Source organism: Corvus cornix, chromosome 9 (assembly GCF_000738735.6).
Source record: "Corvus cornix cornix isolate S_Up_H32 chromosome 9, ASM73873v5, whole genome shotgun sequence".
Taxonomy (NCBI): domain Eukaryota; kingdom Metazoa; phylum Chordata; class Aves; order Passeriformes; family Corvidae; genus Corvus; species Corvus cornix.
Window position 1 is genome coordinate 24,282,330 of NC_046339.1, and position 22,126 is coordinate 24,304,455.

At 52.7% G+C, this 22,126-nt stretch overlaps 1 protein-coding gene across 1 annotated transcript in view; it reads right to left on the reverse strand.

Moving 5' to 3' along the window:
- The window catches only part of EPHB1 (EPH receptor B1), an 80,295-nt gene that overhangs the window by 45,355 nt on the left and 12,814 nt on the right, over positions 1 to 22,126 (reverse strand). Inside the window, exons 2-3 of the mRNA XM_039556905.1 lie at positions 9,259 to 9,323; positions 4,709 to 5,390 (exon numbers count right to left, since the gene is read on the reverse strand). Of these exons, the coding sequence (XP_039412839.1) occupies positions 4,709 to 5,390; positions 9,259 to 9,323 (747 nt within the window). The remainder of the gene's footprint in view (positions 1 to 4,708; positions 5,391 to 9,258; positions 9,324 to 22,126) is intronic.

Below are 22,126 nucleotides of genomic sequence, written 5' to 3' on the forward strand. Positions count from 1 at the left end.
GGGAAGTGCACGGACCAGCAGATTGGAAAAAAAATTAAAATTAAGCCATCCTTAAAAGCAAAAAACAAGGCTTTTCTGCAGCTCCTGCCAATGCCTGGTGTGCTCACCCTGCCCCAGGCACCCAGGCAGCTGGGCATGGAGCTGCAGCACACTGGGATGGGATGGATACAGCCAAAGGCACGGGGAGCAGGATCCTGTGTCCCCATGACCTCCCTGGCTGCCATTCACCCATGGGACAAAACCAACATCACTGTCATCACCCAAGAAAACCTCTCCTGGGTGCCCCAAAATGCTGCACAGGCACCAGGCTGGACCACGGAGCAAGGAAAAGGCAGGCAAGGGCACAGCCAGAGACTCAAAAGTCCCAGTTCTCAACACAAACAACAAATTCATTGGGAAAACTTGACAATTCCCTTGTTTCAAGCGATAGCAAATTGTTCTACTACTAATTGCAAAATGTTCGCAATTATTTAAAAAATCGCTTTTTAAATCACATTGTTTCCAATCTTCTGTGATGGATAAGTAGAGGAAATCAATAATTATCACCAGGGCTGCTCGGCAGGAGGGGAGGATAACAGGGGAACCAGCATGGAGCTGCTCACTCCCTGACATTCAAGGTCGTTCGTGCCCCTCCCGCTGCTCCTTTCCCCAATCCATTCCTCCACACAAAAGGCAGGAGGGAAGGACAAACACGCAAAAGAGACAGAGAAATCAAAGGGATGAAGGAGATCAGGATAAACCCCCACAGAGCTTTGGCAAAGGCCGGGCACAGCCCAGCACATCGGCCAGCAGGTGAGGAAGGATGGGGGGACCCTGCTGGAGATGGGATAGGGGCCGGCTGCTCCGGGAAAGCCAGGGATGCCTGGAAGCAAGGCTTTGCATTGCAGGCATCCCAGCCCAGCTTTGCTCTGGTTTTGTGGGGTTTATTTTGATTGTTTCCCCCTGCCAGGTCAGATTTCCAGCTGCTGTAGCAGACAGGCCGGCAGGAGCAGATCAGAGGCTCCCGAACGCGCCAGCACAGGAATTTGCCAGGAGGGGAAAACTGAAAGTGAGACAAGGCCGGGTAACAGCAGGACTGCTCTCTCACCCCTTCCTCCTGGGTTTATAAATACAACAGATAAATTCAGTAGAAAGCTGGTTCAGCCCCAGACTTCTTCCTTCTCCGTGCACCCGAGTCAGTGCCAGGCACGGGGAAGGTCAGAGAGAAAGCCAGCGTGATTCCAGCAGACAGAAATACAGTGCCCAGTCCTCAAAGTCAAAAGGGATGAAAGCCAAGAGACACAACTAGTGTCTGGTGAGGGGTTCCTTTGCCATCATCAGGTTTCAAACACCAGGAGGAAGGGTTTAACAATCTTCCTTGAGGAGAAAAAGCGAAATCCACCCAGAGCACTCATCCAAGGTTTCCCCCGCCTGCCAGTGATCCCCGCTGCCACCTTCCCTCCCACCTGCCCCCGGCACGATGATGCATTGCCCGCCCCTTGACCACACAAGGAAGCCATAAAGCAGGGCTGAGGGACGGGGCAGAGCAAGACAAATGGATTTAATATCAGCCCGAGCAGAGCGTGGGCTCTCGAACGCACCAAATGAATTATTCATTTGGGATTCAGGCAGAGCCTCCAGCTCGCACTGACCCACCGCCCCCGCAGGCACGGGGTGTCCAAGAGGATGTGCTGGGCAGTCCTCTGGGCTTTGGGGTACAGCTGAGAGCTGTGCCAGGGCACCTGTGCCAAATCAGCCTGGGATGTGAACAAATAACAGGGCTGATTGTCTGATAAAGACAATTCCCCTCTCCCACGCCCATCCTGGCGCGGTGGTGGTAGCAGCCCCCCATCCCTCTGACCCCAAACATGAGGATAATCTCCTCAGGGCTCCGAGTACCCCCAACAAAGATGACGTTGTGCCTGTGCCCCCCTCGAGCCGTAAGTGCCGCTAAAAGCCGGGATTAATGAATCCCTGAGTGCCCCAAGCTCCACTGTCAGCACGAACCTGCTCCGGTCTAATGGCCCCATGATAGGCACAGCCTCCTTCCCAGGGGAGCGCGGGATGAGACAGAGCTGGGGGAGCTAAACAACCCAACCCTATCTTTTCCCCCACCACGTAGGAATTAAGCCTATTTTTTCAGCCTTCAAATACTGGAGGATTTTCTTTTTTGGGGTTTTTTTTTTTCCCTTGGTGACAATTCCCACAGGCTTGTTAAGTGTCTCATCTCAGGCTGATGAAAGCTTGGAGCAGATGTTAGGAGTGTGTGCTTCCCAGGAGCCAGGGTGCAATCCTGGCAGCTTCCCTGCCAGGCAAACCAGGCAGGGGAATACAACCCCTTCGGAGAAAACAAAGCCTAACAGAAAACCAAGGAATTGTTATTTCTAAACTTTGCAATGCGGCACCTCCTGCCCACCAACCTTCACCTAAGTGGGCTTAGGTCTTCCCTTGCCAGCTCCAAGGTCCATGGGGATACCAGGAGGAGCTTCACGGCCAATGAACTACCACGGAGCCAAGGTCAGATATTTATTCAAAAAAAGTTAATTTTCCAAAATTCCTGATGTTAACCCTGGATCAAGCTTTTAGGAGGGGTTTTAGTGAACTTCCAGGGATGGGGGATATCCTGGATTTGGGTTCCTCAGCGGCATTGAGCAGGGCCTTCAGTCACACGGGTCTCATGCAATCCAAGCCTTTTCTCTGTCCTCCTGACATGGGAACTGGAAAATACTCGCACAGGACTGGGGAAGGGCAGCCATCAGAGCTCTCCTCCACAGACAGCACCTTACCAGCACCCATGGAATCACCAAACAGCACACTCCTGTTATCACAGACATGCCTGGTGCCATTTAACACCTATTTGCCCTGCACCCACAGCATACTCTGGTGCCTTTCAGGATCCTACATGCTGTCAGTCAATCTATAAAAGATATTTCTATTCCTCAAAGCTGCCAGGATCCCTAATCTTCGCCTCAAGGGGTCTGAATACAAAGCACACTCCCCATGCAAAGGCAAAACGCTCACCAGGTGCTCAGCAGTTTCTCCTTGGGGATCAGTGCTGAGGAGTGGGAGCACAGCTGGAGACAGGCACTAGGGCACAGAAAACCCAACAAATCCCCAGTTTCCTGGGGTCTGCTTGGCGTAGCTTTGATGGCATGAACACTGCCCAACCCTTGTGGAGTTTGCACAAGAAAAGGAAACAAGAAAAGCCATGGAGATGGGTTTGCTCCCATGCCTCTTGTCCTGCTGTTGTCAATCCTCTGCCCTTCCCCAGGCATTGAGAAGGTGCATCACGGTCCTCCCAGGGGTCAGGAGCACTCAAGACCCCAGCTTCCTCCAGCTGGCAGAAAGGTCAACACCACCAAAACCCACAGTTTTACATTATCACTGTTTTCCTCCATTTCTGGCAAAGTGACATTACTTCTCAATTCCAGTGTTTCGCTAAAATTAGTATTTGTTTTCCCATGATGAGAAATGTCATTTTGCCATACAACCATGTGTGCTTTCTGTGTGTTGGTTCAATAGCAGAGGAACGTCTCGCCAGGAACGCTCCGTTTGCAGAAAGCCCTCCCTCCGACAGAGCGTTCGGCTCCTCACAGCAATCTCCTGGTGGGAACAAAACCACCCCTAACGGTCAGCCACAAAACTCATAGGAATCCCCCAGCCATGCTGTTTGAGAAAGGATTCTCGGGGTTTCCTGGTTGTTGGAGCCCTGGCATGGGAAGGTGTCACCATCCCTGCTTTGGCCAGGGGGGAAAGAGGCTTTGTGTGGTGAAAACTTACACAAGTTCCCAGGTTTAGAGAAAACCATCAAACAAGCTTCTCCACAGCTTGAATCCCAGCTTTGCCATCTTCACATATCCAGAGTTACAGATGAAGAAACACCTTGGAGGGACTCCCCAAGGGGCATCACAGCCAAGCGTGGTGGTACACGCATTCCACCACCTGCACCAAAAGAGATCCAAGTTGGACCTCTTCCCATCACAACCCCCCAAACCAGCCCTTAAGCACTTTGACCACCTCCTTCTTCCCAACCCTTCCTTATCCTGGTGGTGTTGACCTTCTAGAAGCTATTTGGAACTGATGAAACAGGGTGAGCAGAAAGCCCTCTCCTCTCCTCTCCTTCCAAGCAGCGTGCAAAACCAATACCTTAATTCGGGAGAGGAGAAGGAAAGGGTGGCCCATAGAAAAAAAAATAATGCTTCAAAGGTATTTGGGAAATATTCACCACAAGGGCAAAAGGAGATGAAAAGCAGTGAGTACTGTTGCCATACTTATAACCTCGCACTGCAGGACTCCAGCAGGCAGCAGCACGCTGGTGGTGTGGCCGGGGAACCCAAAAACCAGCACAACAATTCCAATTAACGCCGAGAATCAGAGCAGCCCCACGGCAGCCGGGCCCCATGGCAGCTGCCCGGCTCTGCTGGGGAAATAACGAGGCAGATGAAAGAACCCGGCTGGAGAGCACGGCACTTTGAAGGCACCACATCACAGAGGTGACTTCCAGCAGGGTGGCAGCGGCACTGGCACCGCCACCCACACCCTCACCACGCTGCTCACCAGGTCTGGCCACTGACCAGAGCACACCGAGAAACCACAAGGCTGACCACTGCTCCCTGGAGCAAAACCACATCAGGGGAAGTACTGCCTACTGCACAAAACAGTTTGTTAGGGGACAAACATTTTACCCTGAAACAAACACCAAGGGCTTGTTGCCCAAAGCCAACCTTACCTTTGCAAGCCACGTTGTTCTCGGGCTCATAGCCAGCCTTGCAGGTGCAGCGGCCGATGGGCACCATCCACTCGCCGTCGCCGTTGCAGTACAGCTTGATGGGCACGTCCACCTCCTCGGCGTTGGGGATGCAGGTGCCGCGCGCCGTCACCAGAGAGGTGCTCTCCGCGCCCGTCATCGTCTCCGGGAAGATGGCGAAGTTCTGCACCACGCTGGGGCACTTCTTGAAGAAGACCCTGACAGACAGCAGAGACATGCAAGCCCCGTAGTCCTGGAAAGCCAGGTAAAAGCCATTGCGGGTCAGGGGCCCGAAGCTTCTCACTTCCGTGTTCACCTTCATCAGGCGGCCCCCAAAGTCCACCTGGGAGAAGCTCTCGTCAGCAGCGATGGTGTCCACTTTGAGGTAGGGTGCCTCCGTCCAGAAGGCGGACTTCTTGGTGGCAATGACAGAGTCTGTCTCGTAGTAGTAGAGGTTGAAGGTCTCCTTGCAGGAGCCGGGGACGTTGGGGAGGCTGCTGCAGTCCCGCACAGTGAAGCGCATCTCGGTGTAGATGCGGTGAGCCCCGCGCCGGTTGATGAAGGTGGTGAGGAGCCAGTTGTTCTGGTTGGGCTCGAAGACGTTGCACACCTGGTACGTACGGATGGTGTTGAGGTTCTCGTCGTAGCCACTGACTTCTTCCCACTGCAGAAAGGAGCAGGGAGAAGTGGTGAAAAGGAGGAAGAGGGGCCAGAGATGGCCGCTCACCCTGAATAGGGCAGGGCTGGGAGGACAATCCCAAAGTTCCAAAGGGGATGAGGAATGTGGTTATGGACACACAATGTGATGTACATGCGGAAACCAGTCCAGGATCAGAAGAAATCCCCACCCTCTTACCCCTCCATGCCTCTCCCCATTGCTCCCAATTGATGTTAAGACGTCTTTTCCACGTGGGCAACTGCCTTATCTGCCCTGAGAGGATGTAAAAATGGGAAGAAAGATGGCCCAGGCACCTGGAGGCAGGAGGGAAGGCAGCACACGAGGCTACAGCTTCATTAAAGCCCGAGGCAGCACGTGGGCTGGAGAGCGAGCCTGACCCCAAGCTGCCGGCACAACGGGATCATTTCCCCCGGCAAAGAAAACCAACTAAATAAAACATTACTGCTGTGGAGAGAGGGAATATAGGTTCGCAATTCGATTTATAGAAGGGCATTAATATAATCCAGGCTACAATTTCAATTAAGGGACAGCGGCAAACTGTGAATAGTCTATGATGGCATTAGAGTCCTACAGACAGATTTACAACCTCATAATCCATTCATTTTAACTAATCCATGTTTACAGTCTCCTCATAACAGCATTACTCATATGGCAATCTTTAAGCAGCTCCCTCAGTATCAGGGATCATTTCCAGGAGCGATGCTGCAGCAGCCCTCACGCCTGTGTTTACACGGGCACAACGGGTGATGCTACCCTGCCCTGTCACACTGAGTCCTGATGAGATGATGCACCACAACCAACCCTGAAACCTCACAGATTTTTCCCCCTCTTCCCTTTTCCATTGAACAACCGCATTTCTCATCCCCAAGCTTCCCTCCTGTGAACCACAGCCTCGATGTAACAAAACACAGCTTTTTGTTTTGCTTTCAAAGCAGGGTCCTCCTCATGCTGCCAACAAGCGCAGCGGAACATTCACTCCCAGGCCCACCTCCTCAGCTCTGCTACGCTTAAGCCAAGATCAGAGCTCAAGGTTGCACGTTGTTGTTAAGCCATGGTTACCAAACCAGCAATAAAGCCTCCCTCATCCAGTACAGTGCTCTTCCTTCTCCTCCCATGCTGGGAAAGTGCTGTAAAGCCCCTTCTCCCCCATGCACAAGGCGTGGGGATTCAGTGCCCCTTCATTACCAGACACATTTTCAGAGCAGGAGCCGTACAATCCTCCCTGACCAAGGGGGTTGCCATTGTTTGCTGTTCCCACCTGGGCTTTGCATCACAGCCCTGCCTCCAATTAAGACCAGACAACGAGCTCTCCTCCAGCATTAACAGCAGTCCCATGGCTCTGCTGCCTTCACTGCAGGAATCCTCCTCTTCATCCTCAAAAACCTCAGAGCCTCAAAACTCAGAGCCAAAACCTGCCAACAAAACTCTGCTGCACTTCAAGGTTCCCTGCATTTAGGAACAGCACAAAATGCCCCTTGGAAAACCCTCAGTAGGGTCCAGGGCTGGATCCAGGCACTGCCTCGTGCATCCCTTGGGTTGAGCACTCCTGGTACCAGGCACTGGGAGCAGCAGGTCCCTGTGGCTGGAAGGACCCACAGTGCCAGCAGCTGCTGCCACCAACGCTCTAACAGCGACAAATGCATCATTTTGATGAGATGCTACTAAATAATTCACAGGGAGCTGGGGATTAAGTCAATGTTGTTCTCTGTCTCCACTGAGATTTAAAGCACGTCCATCAGGAAGAGCAGAAGGAGAGCCCACAGCCCGTCCTGGGGGACCACAGCCCCTGCAGCCTGGCTGGCACCAGGCCCCAGCATGAGCATCAACAGCCTGGGCCAAATCTGTGAGCTGGGGTGAGCAGCCCCTCTGGGAGCTCAGCATGCCATGGGGAGATGCCACCACCCAAAGGGAACCAAAAGGGACCCAAAGCCTGCACAAAGCCCATGCTGATGGCAACCCCAGGGTCAGGAGACGTGGCTCATCAAATCCCTGTGCCTCCAGCCCCAAGAGAGATGAGAACAGCCTCAGAGAAGGAGCTGAAACGCAGCAGCCGCCAGGAGCCTCTCCCACTGTCAGGAACAGTGTGACCAGCAGGACCAGGGCAGTGACCATCATCCCCTGTGCTGGGCACTGCTGGGGCACCTCCAATCCTCTGTCCAGTTCTGGCCCCTCATGACAAGAAGGACATTGAGGGGCTGGAGCACGTCCAGGGAAGGGAACAGAGCTGGGGAAGGGGCTGGAGCCCCAGGAGCGGCTGAGGGAGCTGGGAAAGGGGCTCAGGCTGGAGCAAAGGAGGCTCAGGGGGGACCTTGTGGCTCTGCACAAGTCCCTGACAGGAGGGAGCAGCCGGGGGGATCAGGCTCTGATCGCAGGGAACAGGGACAGGAGGAGAGGGAACGGCCTCAAATTGGGCCAGGGGAGGTTTAGATTGGATATTAGGGAAAATTCCTTGCCAGAAAGGTTTGTCCAGCTCTGTCACAGCTGCCCAGGGCAGTGGTGGAGTCCCCATTCCTGGAGGGATTTAAAAGCTGTCCATACAGCTTTTGTGGCACCTGGGGACATGGGTCAGTGCTGGGTTAATGGTTGGACTTGATGGTATGAGAGGGTTTTTCCAGCCTAAAGGATTCTGTGATTCTATGATTTTAGATAAGAGACTTGGCATTTAAAATACTTTGCGGAAGATTTAATACACACTCCTGTGAAGCAGAAGCCTCCCCAGGAACTCTCAGAGGAGTGAGAATTGGATGGCTGCAGGGATGCACAGAGGGATGGAGGGATGTGCACAGTGGGATGCAGGGATGGGGCTGGGGAGGGGCTTTACTCTGCTGCTCTGCAGAGGGTGAGACCACCATGCCTTACAACACAAGCTCCCCGCCTGCCTCGCACAGGCTTTCAGTGACAGCAGCTGCAGGCAGCTATTTATATCCCGTCTCCATCACCTGCACGTGCCCCTCCTGAATTTTTCCAGCAATTTATCTGGGCCCAGAATTTTTCCAAAGCAATTCAGTAGCAAAATACCCCAATTCAAGGGGCTCTGACATGTCTGGAGTGGATTTCATGCCTGCTGCAGGTGTGGCCCAGCTTTGGTGATAGTGTGCAAAATAATTTCTTTTGAAGACTTGGCCTAGCCAGTGACACCCTAACAAAGACACAGCCTGGCATCCCTTCCCCTCTGGTGCTACATCCTGGAGTCCCCAGGGGCTGCGCCCAGCCTGCCTGTCCCACCGTGGTGCCCATCCATCAGCTCACATCCCCTCCCACCCGCAGCTCCATCTCTCACTTTTTCTGCCAGGAGAATGTGAGTCAGGTTATTTTATGCTTCCATTCCTCAAAGGCTCATATTATATAAAAAAGATGTTTTAAGTGCCTCAGGGTGTTTGGTTCCTCATTACTTCATAAAAGTGACATTAATAGCCAAGGAAGAGCACTGCCGAGTGCAATTATGGATGATGTTCCAGGTATGAAAGCTGGTTGGAGCCTGCTAATGTTTCCTAATTACAAGCCTTTTGGCACAGGGAGAGGGAAGGCACGAGCAGGGGGATGGAGAGCAGTGATGGGGCTGAACCCTTCAGGAGGGAGAAGGACAGGAAAGGCAAGGGAGAGCATGGAGATGGAGAGATGGAGACAAGCTCCATCTTCACCAAGGCCCCAGGACTGGCTCGGGGAAGGGATGCTCAGCCTGGCTCAGCCGGACAGCGATGCCCTGGCACCCCGTACCAGCCCTATGGGGCACCGCTGCTCCCACTGCAACTCCTCCGGCCTCCCACCAGCATTTTACCCCTATAAATAGGGGGATTAAAAGCATGGACCCCCCATAGATCACATAAGGGTCAGCTGGACAAGTGGAACTTACCCCTGAAGGTGGGTTGGCGGTCCAGCCCAGCTCGGCTGTTGCCGTCCGCGTATCCATCAAAGTTTCTGAGGAAACAGAAGAAAGTAAACCAGTTATTCCCTAAGTTTTTCATTACACTATAAGCACAGAGACGTGGGAAAACACCCAGGTGCTTTGCCCCTGACCCTTGGAGAGCTCGGGAATCAACAGCAGCTGCCCTAATGGACTCAAGGCAGTTTTGCTCCGGAGCAAACGGTGCAGGACAAGACTCTTTGCAAGGAGTCATGGCCTGAATCCAGCTCACACTGCCAGCTCTGACCCTTCCCTGCCCAGGAAAGGAAAATACTATCAGCAACACAAAAAAAATTTAAAAATTCAAAGATGGTGTATTTCACAGAGTCACATCATTCCCTTCTTTTAGACGTAACAAAAAAAACCCAAAACAACAAAACACAACGAGAATAATAGCGAGAGCAACACCATAAAGAAACAGATGGGGAAAACCCTCCAGGTTTTATTTATTTGTTTGCAGCAAGTAGACATGCAGATTAATTGCCTCAATTCCTGTGTCCCGACCAAACAGGAGGAGGAGATGTGCCGCTGGCAACTGGCAGAGCTGAACATCCCCCATCCCTCCTCTTTCCTGCGTGCTCCCAGGTACTCACAGCAGTGCCAGGAAAAGGGGTGCAACCAGAGAAATAAAGGTCAGGAAATAAAAATCAGCCCAGGAATCTGTGCTGCCGCCGGGCTGCTGCTTTTAATCTCTCCACGGCTGCTCCCGCAATCACAAGCGGGAAACAAGACTCCGATTAATCTTCCAACCCCTCCCTTTGCCAGCCGCTCCGGGCTGCGACGCTGGAGAAGCGTGATCAGGAACTCCCCACCCTGACACGAGTGATAAACGCTCCCAAAACCCCTCCCAGGGGTGAGTGAGCGTGGGCCTGGTGCAGGGAGAGCAAGGCAGTCCCCAGGCATGGAGAGAAAAGGGGCGGGGAGCTGGCGAAGCTTCTGCACCCAGAACAGGCCCCAGGATGCTGCAGTGGCACTGCCAGGGGGGTTCAAAGCCCACAGCCCCCCTGCTTTGCACGGTGCCAGGTCATTCCTGCTCACAGTGCCCTCGGAGAGGAGATGTTCCGCTCCTGCTGCATATGGCAAACACAAAAGCGTGGTGGCCTTCACACTATCACACGTCACTTTATGGTTTTGGTCATTTTCCACTTGGCAGAAGGCAGCTAAAAACATGGTATCCCAGCTGCAATTCCTCTCCAGCCTTAAATCGTGTAATCCAGGAATGGTTTGGGTTGGAAGGACCTTAAAGCTCATCCAGTGCTACCCCTGCCATGGGCAGGGACACCTTCCACTGTCCCAGGTTGCTCCAAGTCCTGTCCAACCTGGCCTTGGGCACTTCCAGGGATGGGGCAGCCCCAGCTTCTCTGGGCACCCTGTGCCAGGTCTTCATCACCCTCACAGGGAATATCCCATCCATCCCTGCCCTCTGGCAGTGGGAAGCCATTCCCTGTGTCCTGTCACTCCAGACCCCTGACAAAATGGGGCCGGGGGCTTGTGCTCCAGGCCTCCAGCAAGGTTCTACTCTCACCACCCTTCACCTTCCTACCACCTCCAGGCCTTCCTTCCCTTCCAAACAGCCCAGCCCCTAATTAAACAGCCATTAATCCTTGTAACAGCCCTTCAAATGAGCAGGAAGATGTGTGCAGGCATAAATGGATGAGGAGGTGGAAGCAACAGGCCATGCACACATCTCCCAGTGCCCCCTGCCAGTGGGGAGGGATGCTCTGAGAGCCCCTAAAACACTTGGTGTTCTCCCCCAAAGCAAGCAGAGTGTCCTTGTGCCACACAGGGGAAACTGAGGCAGGGAAGAACAAGGAGACACAGGGACCGTGGTCAGGCTGGGACCCGAGCTGGCTCATCCACCCTCTGTGATAAATAAGGACAGGCCCCATTACAGGAAGGGCACTTCTTCCAAAGGTTTATTCAGAAAGGCTTTTCACTCCATCATCTCCCTTCCTGCTCCACACACTTTCAGCTTCCTTCCCCGGGCTTTGACACAGGAATGTACTTTTGATAAAGCACAGCTGCCCTGTGGGACGGCAGCACACGAGGACCAGCTCTGCTCCAAGATGACACTCGCCAGGAGCCCTCCCAAAGCCTCACCCCTTCCCTTCTCTTGAGTTCCTCCCCAAAGGCTCCACGTGCTGGAAGGGAAGCAAGAAAGCACAGCAGCAATGCTTAAAAAAACCTCAAAATAATTAAGTAAATAGAGAAATTAATTAACAATAAATGAATACACGGAAAGGAACCAAGAGAAGCTTTCTCTTTGGATGCTTCTGGAGTCCCAAGGTGATTCTGTGGCCAGGGAGGTCGCACTCAAGGAGTTTCCACTGCAGATGCAGAGCTTGTGTTGCAAAATGTGGAATATGGAAAATTTTCTTAAGAAAGGATGCTCATTAGTGCTTGACCTTTGTAGCTTTCAAGCCTAATCAACAAGAAAGGAGATTTAAGCCGTGCAACAACAGCTCACGAGCTCTAAGTGGTGTCCTGGTGTTGGAAAGAGAAATTCCTTGTTGGTAGAATTGCCTTGCTAAGGTTTAGGGCTCCACGCGTTTCAATGATCTCAGTCCTGGGGGGAAGGTTGACAGTGCCTGGGGAGAAGGATGTGCCACTGACAGTGGGCACACAGAATGCAGAACTTAGAGGCCACAAGGACATTTGGCAGAACCCCACGACAAGGAAGAAACTGATAAAGGCAACCCAGCAACTGTGCTGAAATCAGCTCTGATGGGTCAAAGGCAGTTCTGGCAGGGGCAAATCATGAGCACCGACTCTCGGACCACTGACCCAAGAAACCACTGACCCAAAAGAAGAGAAAGACTGAGCACCTGGACTAATTAGCAGGAGAGAATAGTTAATCAGTAGAAGATAAAATACTAATTAGTAAGAGAATATTGTAGCCAATAAATGCTAATTCTTTTGATAGCTAAAATGTATAAATAGTAAAAAGCTTTTGGGGTGCTTGAACACCACCGAGCACCCAGACCTGGGCAACTCTGAAATAAATAATCAATGTCTCTCTCAAGTGTGTAGTTATTGGCTTGCTGCACAGGGGATCCCATTTTTGTGGACAACACTTGCACTCCCATGGCTCCATGTTCCCAAAGCAGTTTGCAAAGCAAAGGAAGAAGAGAGCCTGACCCCCTATAGACCATCTCCTGCTCAGATCCTGTCCTATCCCTCAAGGACATTGCCACAGACAAGAAGATCCATAAACTGGCAAAATGGTTAATTTGGGAGTTTTTTGTTAAATACAATAAGATGGTTAATTCCCTCCCTTCCAGTTCAAATTCCTGCTGAGTTCACCCAACCCTGTGACTGCAGAGGCACCGGCATCAGAAGGACACGGCTCAGCAACTTCCTATTGACCTCTCCTATTTCCTCTTGGAGGAAACCTTGGTTTTTACTTCATTTTCTGGGATGAAAAAGTGACACTGTGACCTTGGTGGGGCATTTATGGACAGGCTGCTCGGGGCTATGACTGCTGAGCACCCTGCTTCAGCAGCAGAGGGTTTGCAGATCCCAAATCCTAGCAGAGAAAGTGGGAACAAGACAGAGATCCCAGCACCCACACCCCCAAAATATCCCTACAGGCTGGGGGACACAGGATCACCCCCCCACCTATCCATCACTTGGGATTGGGCAAGGAGGACAGGCAGGGAATGCTGCTAACAAGGGGATTAGTGCAGATCAGTGCCTAAGCAGCCCTAATGAGTAGAGAAGCCACATGGACACCTCGCACCTCCCCTTCCCACCTGCCTCGCCCTTCCATGAGGACCAGTCCTCATTAATTGGCACAGGGTATTAATTAAATCCCCAGGGGTACATCCTTTCCCTGTGTCTCCAACATCCAGCACAGCATTGCTGCCCACGTAGAGTGAACCGAGTCACCTGTCACCTGGACCCAGCAGCCCCACCGTGCCAGGCTCCGTGCCCAAGACACTGCCACCCCCTCACCTGCCCCAGGCACTGCTCCTCCAGCATTTCCCTCCACACCTGCCCACCTGCACGTGGGCACAGCGGGTAACCAGGGATGCTCTGTGGTCAGGAGGGAGCTCAGCACGCTCGCTGGGAGAAGTCTCCAGGATCAGAGACTCCGCTGGCCAGGCTGTGATGGCCCAAGCCCTCATTAGGGAGAGAGGAGCTCTGCTACAGAGAGCTGAGCTTTCTTGGAGTGAAGAATCTTCAGCTGTATACAGTAGATTTTCTTTAATGGACACATTACTTTAAACTAAGCCTTCGCCATCTGTTCCAGTCCCTAATTATCAATACAAAAACAAACGTCTACTCACAATTACACTCATAACAAGTAAAGATGCCAGCAATTAGAATGCACCAGCTTCCCGTGCCGCGCAGCGCATCCATCTGGGATGGCACCCGCGCGATCCAGGCAGGGAGGACTCGCTGCTGTCCCGGGCTCCCCACACCCTCCCGGGCAAACCTGGCCAGGGATGACGCCTGCGGCAGGATAAGCTGCGCCTCAGAGGAGTGAAGGATGGGCTGGCATCCTTCCAACAGCAAGGAAAAAATAAGTTATTTGGGCGAGAATAGCCTTCATCTCACACCAGCTGATGCGTCTTGCCAACCACCCTTCCCGCAGGACTGAAGCCTCTTCCAGAAAAACCTTTCTGAACTGTCCAAAATTAAGTAGAACTTATTTCCCGAAATTCCCAGCCTGAAACCCGTATTTCAGACCTCCCAATGGCAGGCTCTTGCCACTCATGCCGTGAGAAGGTGTCACTTTTCCCTAGCAGGGAGCAGGATCTGGCTGCAGGCACAGACACACAAAGGGAGGAGGCCAACCCAAACTAACCCAACCCAATCGCATTTGGACGCTGTTATCTGGAAAGAAAGAGATACAACAACAAATTTTCTGCTCAGGGATGCCACAGACACTTCTACAATCACTCCTCAGTAACTGCCTCGGGTCCCTCTCCCGAAGCAAGGAACAGCAGCTCCCTCCCTCCTGCAAGAAGATAACGGCAGGAACCAGCCTAAGGCACTCGAAAGCAAATGCTTGGGCATATGTGGAGAGACACAGGCTTGTCTAAGACAACCAAGAGGAAAAAGATAGAAATTAAGCAAAATAAGGAGAGAGGAGGCTTGATAACAACAGATGGGGAGAGGGAGATTTGGAAAGGATGCCAGCTGCTGGAAATAAGCCCCCCAAGATGCGTGGGGAGCAGAGAGGTGGGTGCTGATAGCTGAGCCTTTGGAGGGAGGGGAGGCAGGAGGGCAGCTGAGTGAGGGGTGGGGCAGGGCACACAGGGCTCGGGTCCAGGGGCAGAGGATGCTCCACAGGTGGGATCCTCAGAGACTCATCCTGATGTGCCTCAGCAAGTGTCAATGGGGTCAGCGCACAGTCCAGCCCCAGAGCAGGTCCCTGGGCAGCCCCAGCCCCACAGCGTGGTTTTCTGAAGGGGAACAATAGCAAGACTTCTTTTCCATAAGGAAAGCACTATATTTTGCCCTCTATTTCATGCTCATAAATGCCAAGCTTGCTTCCTACCTCTTCCTTCCCTTCCGAGAGCTTCAGCAAAATCAGCCCAAGGCAAGTGCACAGCTTGGGAAGCTTCTGTCCAAGTTTGGTGACATTACCAGGGAAAGGGAATGACAGGGAAACAGAGCCAAGACGCTTTATTCCCAAGCCTAGTGCTAAATAACATCAACCGCTATGGTATCGCAAGCTCTGCCTTCCCGGGGCTGTCGTGACTCCAAGCCATGCCCGTGTGCAGGTGGCACCACAGCTTCCAGCATCACCACTCCATACACTCGTGGTGTGCATCACACCTCTCGATGCCAATGGAACTGAATTTAATTCTCACTGTTCCCACAGATCAATTTATCCTCCACTCCACTCTGGTGATATCTCACCTGCAGCACTGTGTCCAGCTCTGGAAGGACATGGGGCTCTTGGACAGAGTCCAGAGGAGGCCAAGAAGATACCTAGAGGGATGGAGCAGCTCTGCTATGAGGTAAGGCTGGGAGAATTGGGATTGTTCAGCCTGGAGAAGAGAAGGCTCCAGGATGATCATAGATTGGTGTTTCAGCACATGACAGGGCTCCAAGAGAGCTGAGGAGGAACTGTGGAAAAGGGCATGGAGTTACAGGACAAGGGGGAATGGCTTCCCACTGACAGAGAATACATTTAGGTTGGATATCAGGAAGAAATTCTTCCCTGGGAGGGTGCTGAGGCCCTGGCACAGGGTGCCCAGAGAAGCTGGGGCTGCCCCTGGATCCCTGGCAGTGTCCAAGGCCAGTTTGGATGGGGCTTGGAGCAGCCTGGGACAGTGGAAGGTGTCCCTGCCCACGGCAGGGGTAGAACAACAGGAGCTTTAAGATCCTTCCAATTCAAACCATTCTGGGATTCTGTGATTCCATGAAAGCGTTCAAGCACACACCAGGAAGTTGCCTGAGTAATTCCAGGTTCCTCTCTATGACCACACTTCCAACCACAAGTCCATGTTTGTCTGTGCAAGTTTTTAATATATCCTGAAATTCAGATGGGGAAAAAGCAGGAATACAAAATCCATACAGCTCTGCCACATGGATTAAGGCAGTGAGCTGCTGGAGGCACATCCCACCCGAAATGCTGGAGGACTCCCCCTGTTTGGTTCCTGCTTGGAACTGTGAGGGGAGCGCTGCCGTGCCGGAGCCAGCGGCTGCGCAGCAGGAGCCTGTGGCATCTCCCAGATGGTTTAATTACAGCACTGGAGTGGCGGCAAAGGTACGAGCAGGATCAGCCTCTCCCCTCTGGCAAGAGCTGCTGCTCTTCACAGCTTCCTGAGAGCACCGACTTCCCAAAGCCGCTCCCAGCATCTCTGCGCTTTCAATCAAAAATATTACAGCAACAACTAATTACGTGCCATCATTCCCAGGGCTCTCTGCCTTTAATGGTGCATTTTGCTGCTACGGAACGGCGGTGGAACGGCTCTGGAAGTGCATAACGAGCTCTCCCCATCAATCTCCCGCGGGTTCGTTATGAAGGATTACCCACCGAGTAACAAACCCAGACATGGAGGGGGAGGATGCGCTGAACAACAACAAGTCAACACAAAATATTGCCCTCCTGTATTTTAAGGGTCTGTGCAAACCTCTCAGGAGAGAGGAGCAGCCGAGCCTGCTCTGCAAAGACATCCCAGCCATTGCCAGCGTGAGGAGATCTGCGGTGGCCAAAAATCCCCTCACTTCCAGCAGGAAAGGGAAGGAATTTCTATATATCAGGCAAGGACGAGCGTGCTGTGTCAATTTGTGATGGGATGCATTAAGCTGTGGCTGCACAGCACAGTCCCGGCCTCCTCCGGGATCCCCCGTCAATGCCACGGATTTCAGCGCGCAATGAAGATGCATCGCAGCAGGGCAGGCGATAACTTAATGAAGCTCAGATTTGGGGGTGTTTGCTCAGCAACTACAGAACAACTTTATCAATAAAGCGCTGCCTGCTGCGCCGCGGGATGAAACGCTCTAATTGCAAGTGGCAAACACTCCCCACATCAGGATACACTAAATTGAAATACGCTGGCTGATGTGCCTGAAAGCGCCCAATCAAACACCTGATCTATTTCTGCATTCACACACACGCGTGGCAAGAGAAAAACCCAAACCAAAACCCCAGCCAAAAAAAGTTCAGGAGGTAATGCAAAGTCATCAAGTCCTGTTTACAACTCTCACTCCACCTCCAGCCCCAGCATCTCCCCTCGGTTTCCAGGCTCCAAAGGGACCTGACCCAGCGTGGATACGTGATGCTGGACAAGCTCAGAAGAAGCCATACAATCCATTTATCATAATCCTACCGAGGAGAGAGACAGTAAATCAAAGAGACAACCCGCCTGCAAATAAATTACCGAGGGGAGGGAGAGGGGGAGAGGGATAGAGAGGAAAAGAGAGAGAACTGCAGAGGGAGAGATAAGGGAAAGGGAAGGAAATGACAGAGAATTACCCAAAAATGCACACATCACAGGAAAAAAACAAACAAAGGGGACCGAATCAAATGGAAAGATAAGAGAGAAAAGATAGGGCTTTCAATACCTTTTGTTTTCCAAATTGCAAACCTATTTTAGAAAATTTGGAAACAAGTTTTCAAATATCAGGAACTCATTTGCTCCTGTCATGACAGAATCGGTTGCTGATATCACACTTTTTATAACTGCACACAGGCCCTGGATACCCAAAATCCACACACACCATACGCACAGATCACCGTCCGTACATCATCGTTTACAGTTTGGCAACTCAAAGTCAAGCAGCACCGAGGGCTGAGAGAGCACTTTAATGAACACCCTGGCCCCCCAAGACAGACCCAGCCATGCCAAGGGGCCATCTGGGGCAGGTAGATGATGTGGTTGTCTTTGAGGAGAACATTTTCCAGAACAATGTCACTATGCATTTAAATCTCCATCCCTGCTTTCTCAGGGCTGGGTTGCCAGCAATCCTCTCAGAATGCCGCAGCCTGCCCCAGAAATCACCATATGTCAGGCTTGGCATGTAACTCACTTCATCCTGCACAAGATGTGGAAGAGGAACTCGGCCAACCAGGGATGGGCAGAGGCTCTCCCAGAAACCTTAACCTCCAAAAAGCTTTGTGAGACTGCCTCAGAGAAGGTCCAGCTAAGTGGGGGAGAAGGTCTGGTTTGAAGGAAGGATCGCTTAGGTAGGGCAGAGCACTCGTCTGCTCTTCAGCATCCATGAGATCACCCTCAGGAGCACAGGGCAAAGCAGATGAAGGCTGAAGGTCGGGTGCCTGGAGACACTCTGTCCCTTGTCCACGTAGTCAGGTGGTTCCAGCACAGGCTGGGCACAGCGGCCTCACATCACTGGACTCTTTGGGTGGAGACCAGCTGGCTTGGACACCCATCTCACCAGCTGAGAGAACAAGGAGGATCCAGAACTCCAACCCATCAAACATCCTGGGGGAGCACAAAGTCTTGAGAATAATCCAAACATTTTTGGGTAATGATGCCAACAACTTCCTATTTTCCGCTACTTTTCCGTAGCTCACATCTTGGTCAACATCCAAGTACCCACACTGGCTGCATGTGGTGTGCTCCAGCCAGGTTCAATGGAAGCAAGTGAGCTCACCCACGAGGACATTCTGCCAGGAGCTCCTCTCTTGGGAAAAGGGAACTTCATTACACTATCAGAAAGCAAAGAACTCCAAAAAGAGATAACAACCAATAAATACAAGCGGCGTGTGAGATTTTGCAGACAAGGGCCATTGAAGCCTAACGAGTTCTGTGGAAGTGGGCTCCTTATCAGCTGGGATTCTCTTGGAAATGAGAGCCTCTAAAGACAGAATTAGTCACCTGAGAAGACAGAGCTGCCATAAACATCAATAGCAGCTGCAATTACATGGGCTAGGATGAATTACAAGGATACACAGTCTTCATGCCTGGATCCGTGGGACCCATAGGATTGCAGGGGATCTCCCCAGCAGCAGGCTCACATATGTCTTACAGGGGCACGTGCTTGGCTACAAAGCCAACTTCCAGTGCTGGAGTACAGTGGGTGCACTGAGCTTGGGTGAATTCATGTGCCAGACCTGTCTCTCCCTGTTCCCACAGCTCTCCTTCCCCACTGGATTTATTTTGCCTTACTCCAGGGTAGCACCGCCTGTGAGGAAAACTTGAAAAATCAAAACATTTATCCTGCGTTTCCCTACACATCATCACATCTTTAGATATTCAGGATGAGTCACTGTCTTGGACCACGTTCTCCAGAAAAGCTTCGCGTTCTCTACAGAAACAGGCGTCTCGTGGAGCCCTAAATCTGAAATGCCAGCCCTGCTGTCACAGAGCCCTCGCGCCCAGAGCTGCACCTGGCACCGCCCAGCTCCTATTTACTAGATCTTATTTTAAAATGTCAGAGGGATTCTGCATGAGCCACAAACATGACAGACTGCTCAGAGCAAGCACCGCCAGGGGACTCAAGCTTAGCCTGGGCACAACTGCTCCCAGTGCAGCCGAGGGCTTGCTGTTCCCCCAGTCACCAACACCTGGGGGAAAAGCTTCACTTTTCACCCCAGCACAGACCAGCTGCAGCCACACTGATCCTCTATTTTTTAATGCAGCTTCTGGCACATACTAAAGCCTTCTGGGGGGCCAGCCAAAAGTTTCATGAGTAAGCAAAAACTAAAAAATAGCATTTCTGTTCTACGCATGCACAGGGGATCTCCGGGGGAGAAGAGGGAAAGCAGCAGGGCGAGAGTGGAATCACACAGAGATGCTCCGGCCGAGCTGGAGACGACAAGCGATCCGCAGCTGCGGGAGCAGAGTCGTCAAGGGGAGGAGGTGGAAATATTGAACCTCAAACGGAGCAAGCTGCAAAAGCGCCGGCTCCCGCGCCGCCCCCCAGCCCGGCGCCGGCCGTGCCGAGCGTCGTCTCTGCGGCTCCTGCGCCATATGGAGTGAGCCCGCGAGTGCAAACGAGGCAAAGAGCGCGAGAGGCAAAGGGAAATCAATCTGTGCCACCACAGCAGCACACGGGGCTGCTGGCAGCACAGGGAAGCCTCCGTCAGGACACGGATGGGATGGGGGAAGGCTCTGCCTTGCGTCCCTGGGAATGCCTTGGTGGAGAAGCCCATCACCCACCCAGTCCCCCCCACCATCCGAAAGGGATGTAGCAAAGGCAACAGGTCCATTGGAAAGGGCAGAGCACCCCATCAGCAGACCCTGCTGGGTTCTTTGCTCTGGCTCCACATCCAAATGCCACTTCCCTAAATGCCCTGGAAACTCGTCCTGGGCTCTCCCAGCTTTGCCTTTCTTTTTTTCTTCTTCTTCTTCACTTTTAGATTTGGACAAAACAAGAAGCAGCCAGGATCTGTAACTATCCTGCAACCTATCCAAAAAGCTTTCCTATCAGTCTGAGCCACCTTTAGGTATGTACACACACAGCTGGTCTGTGTTGGCCAAGATTTCCAAACACCCATTCATTCACACAAGGTGCCAGCTCCAACGGGCCAGTGGGGCCGGGTTAAATCCTTGCCCAAATTCACCAACAACTACCAGGGACTGTAATCACCTTGGAAGATGCTCTTCATCAACAGGTTCAGGACCCTTTGTTGTAACCTCGTGGTGCATCATCCAAATGGTGCTGGAAGCAGCAGGCAAACAGCTGCCTGCCTTGCCCAGCTCATGCCAGCACAGAGGCAGCACCAAGGGTCCCCCCACATCAGGAGCCTCTTCTGTGAGAAGGGAGGAAACACAAGCACTCCTCTAAGTCAACCTTAAATCACAAGATTTTGCTCAGGGCCATTCTTATGCTGAGCTTTTCCCGCAAGCTGCAGTGCCCAGCTGAGCTGCTGCACAACCGCAGCTCCCACAGGCCCTGGGGGTGAGGAAGGGGAGGAGGAAGAGGAGGATGCTGGCAGGAGGTGCTGCTTGGCAGCCCGCCTGCCTGGCACACCCCTGCCTCCAGCCCCAGCGCCTGCGCAAGCTGGGAAAAGGCTCCAGCATGAGGACGGCCATCTGCGTGCCGGGAGCCGCGCCAAGGAGGGTTCAGGGATTTTTTCCCCCTCCTCCTCAGGACAGTCTCCTTCCCAAATGCTGACTTTACACACGGGTGACACCTCACCAAAAAACTTCAGCATGGTTGCAGGAAGGCAACCAAGGAGAAGTGCCCCAGTCAGCCAGCCCAGTCACTGACCAAAGCCCAGGAAGTGCCCGTGATCCACTGCAGGTGAGGGATGGTCCCGGCACCACCAGCACAGCTCCATTTCATGCAACACCAGCTCTGCTCATTTTTAAAGCATTGCTGGTTGATGATAAAGTTCCCCTGAAGCTCATCTCCATACCCACCTCTTCTCCTGATGACGGTGACCCATCCTCCCTGATTGTGGTTTCCTTGCTGAAATAAATCACTTTAAGTGCACATTGTGCTCTGGGTCTCATTACTGTTCATCATCTTCTGCGCAACGGAACTGTCACATCCTCGCAAACTCTGTCACCTGGGCGACACGGGAGCCATTTGGGAGGGCAGGCAAGTGGGAAGAAAGAGCCCAGGGCTTGACAGGGTACCAGGAGTTTCCCATTCCTCTCCTCTGCAGCGTTTGAATGGTGGGCTCGCACCCCTCACGGCAGAAAAGCTCAGGAGAACAAAAGCAAGAAGGTGCAACACGTGTCCAAGATGGGATCAGTGCACCAAGGCCCCAGACAGATGGCAGCAGGGGTGGCACATGCACCTCGACGGCCAAGAGGGTCTTCCCTCAGTGAGTTATGCCCCTGCTAGAAAACCTCCTCCAGAAGAGGTGGAAGAAACTCTCCTCCCCCAAATTAGAGTAGAAACACCTAAAGAAGGGAAGGAGGAAGAGCCAGGCATGGGGGCAGCAAGATGGTCACCAATCCCTCTCCAGGTGGATCCTAGGCAGCACCATGCTGAACTCCTCATCACAGACGGGTGCTTCCCACTCCACGAGGTTGCTCCAGATTAATCCAGAACAGAAGGCCGGGTCATGCTGCATACAGTAAATTAAAAGCTCTGTGCCAAAACCCCACCAACGATCCCCACAAAGTCACCGTTTGCTTGTCGCATCACTTTTGAAAGGCAAACACTCAGAGAGAAAGGGAGTGATTAAGGCTGCTGCTAATCCTGGAGTGTCCACAAAGATGGGTCTGCTGGGCTGTTATCAAGGACAGAGTGTAAGTACCACTGGCCCCCAGACAGCCACTGGTCCTGTGAGGGGCTGGGACCAGCCTGGAAGGAAAGGCCAACCCACAGAGCCAGGAAGGAGCTGCTCACCCGGCCAACCTGCCCATGCAGCCAACGCCCTGAGCATCAGCATGAGCACAGCTCCCTGGGGAGAGAAGCTGTTTCCTGGCCTGATGTC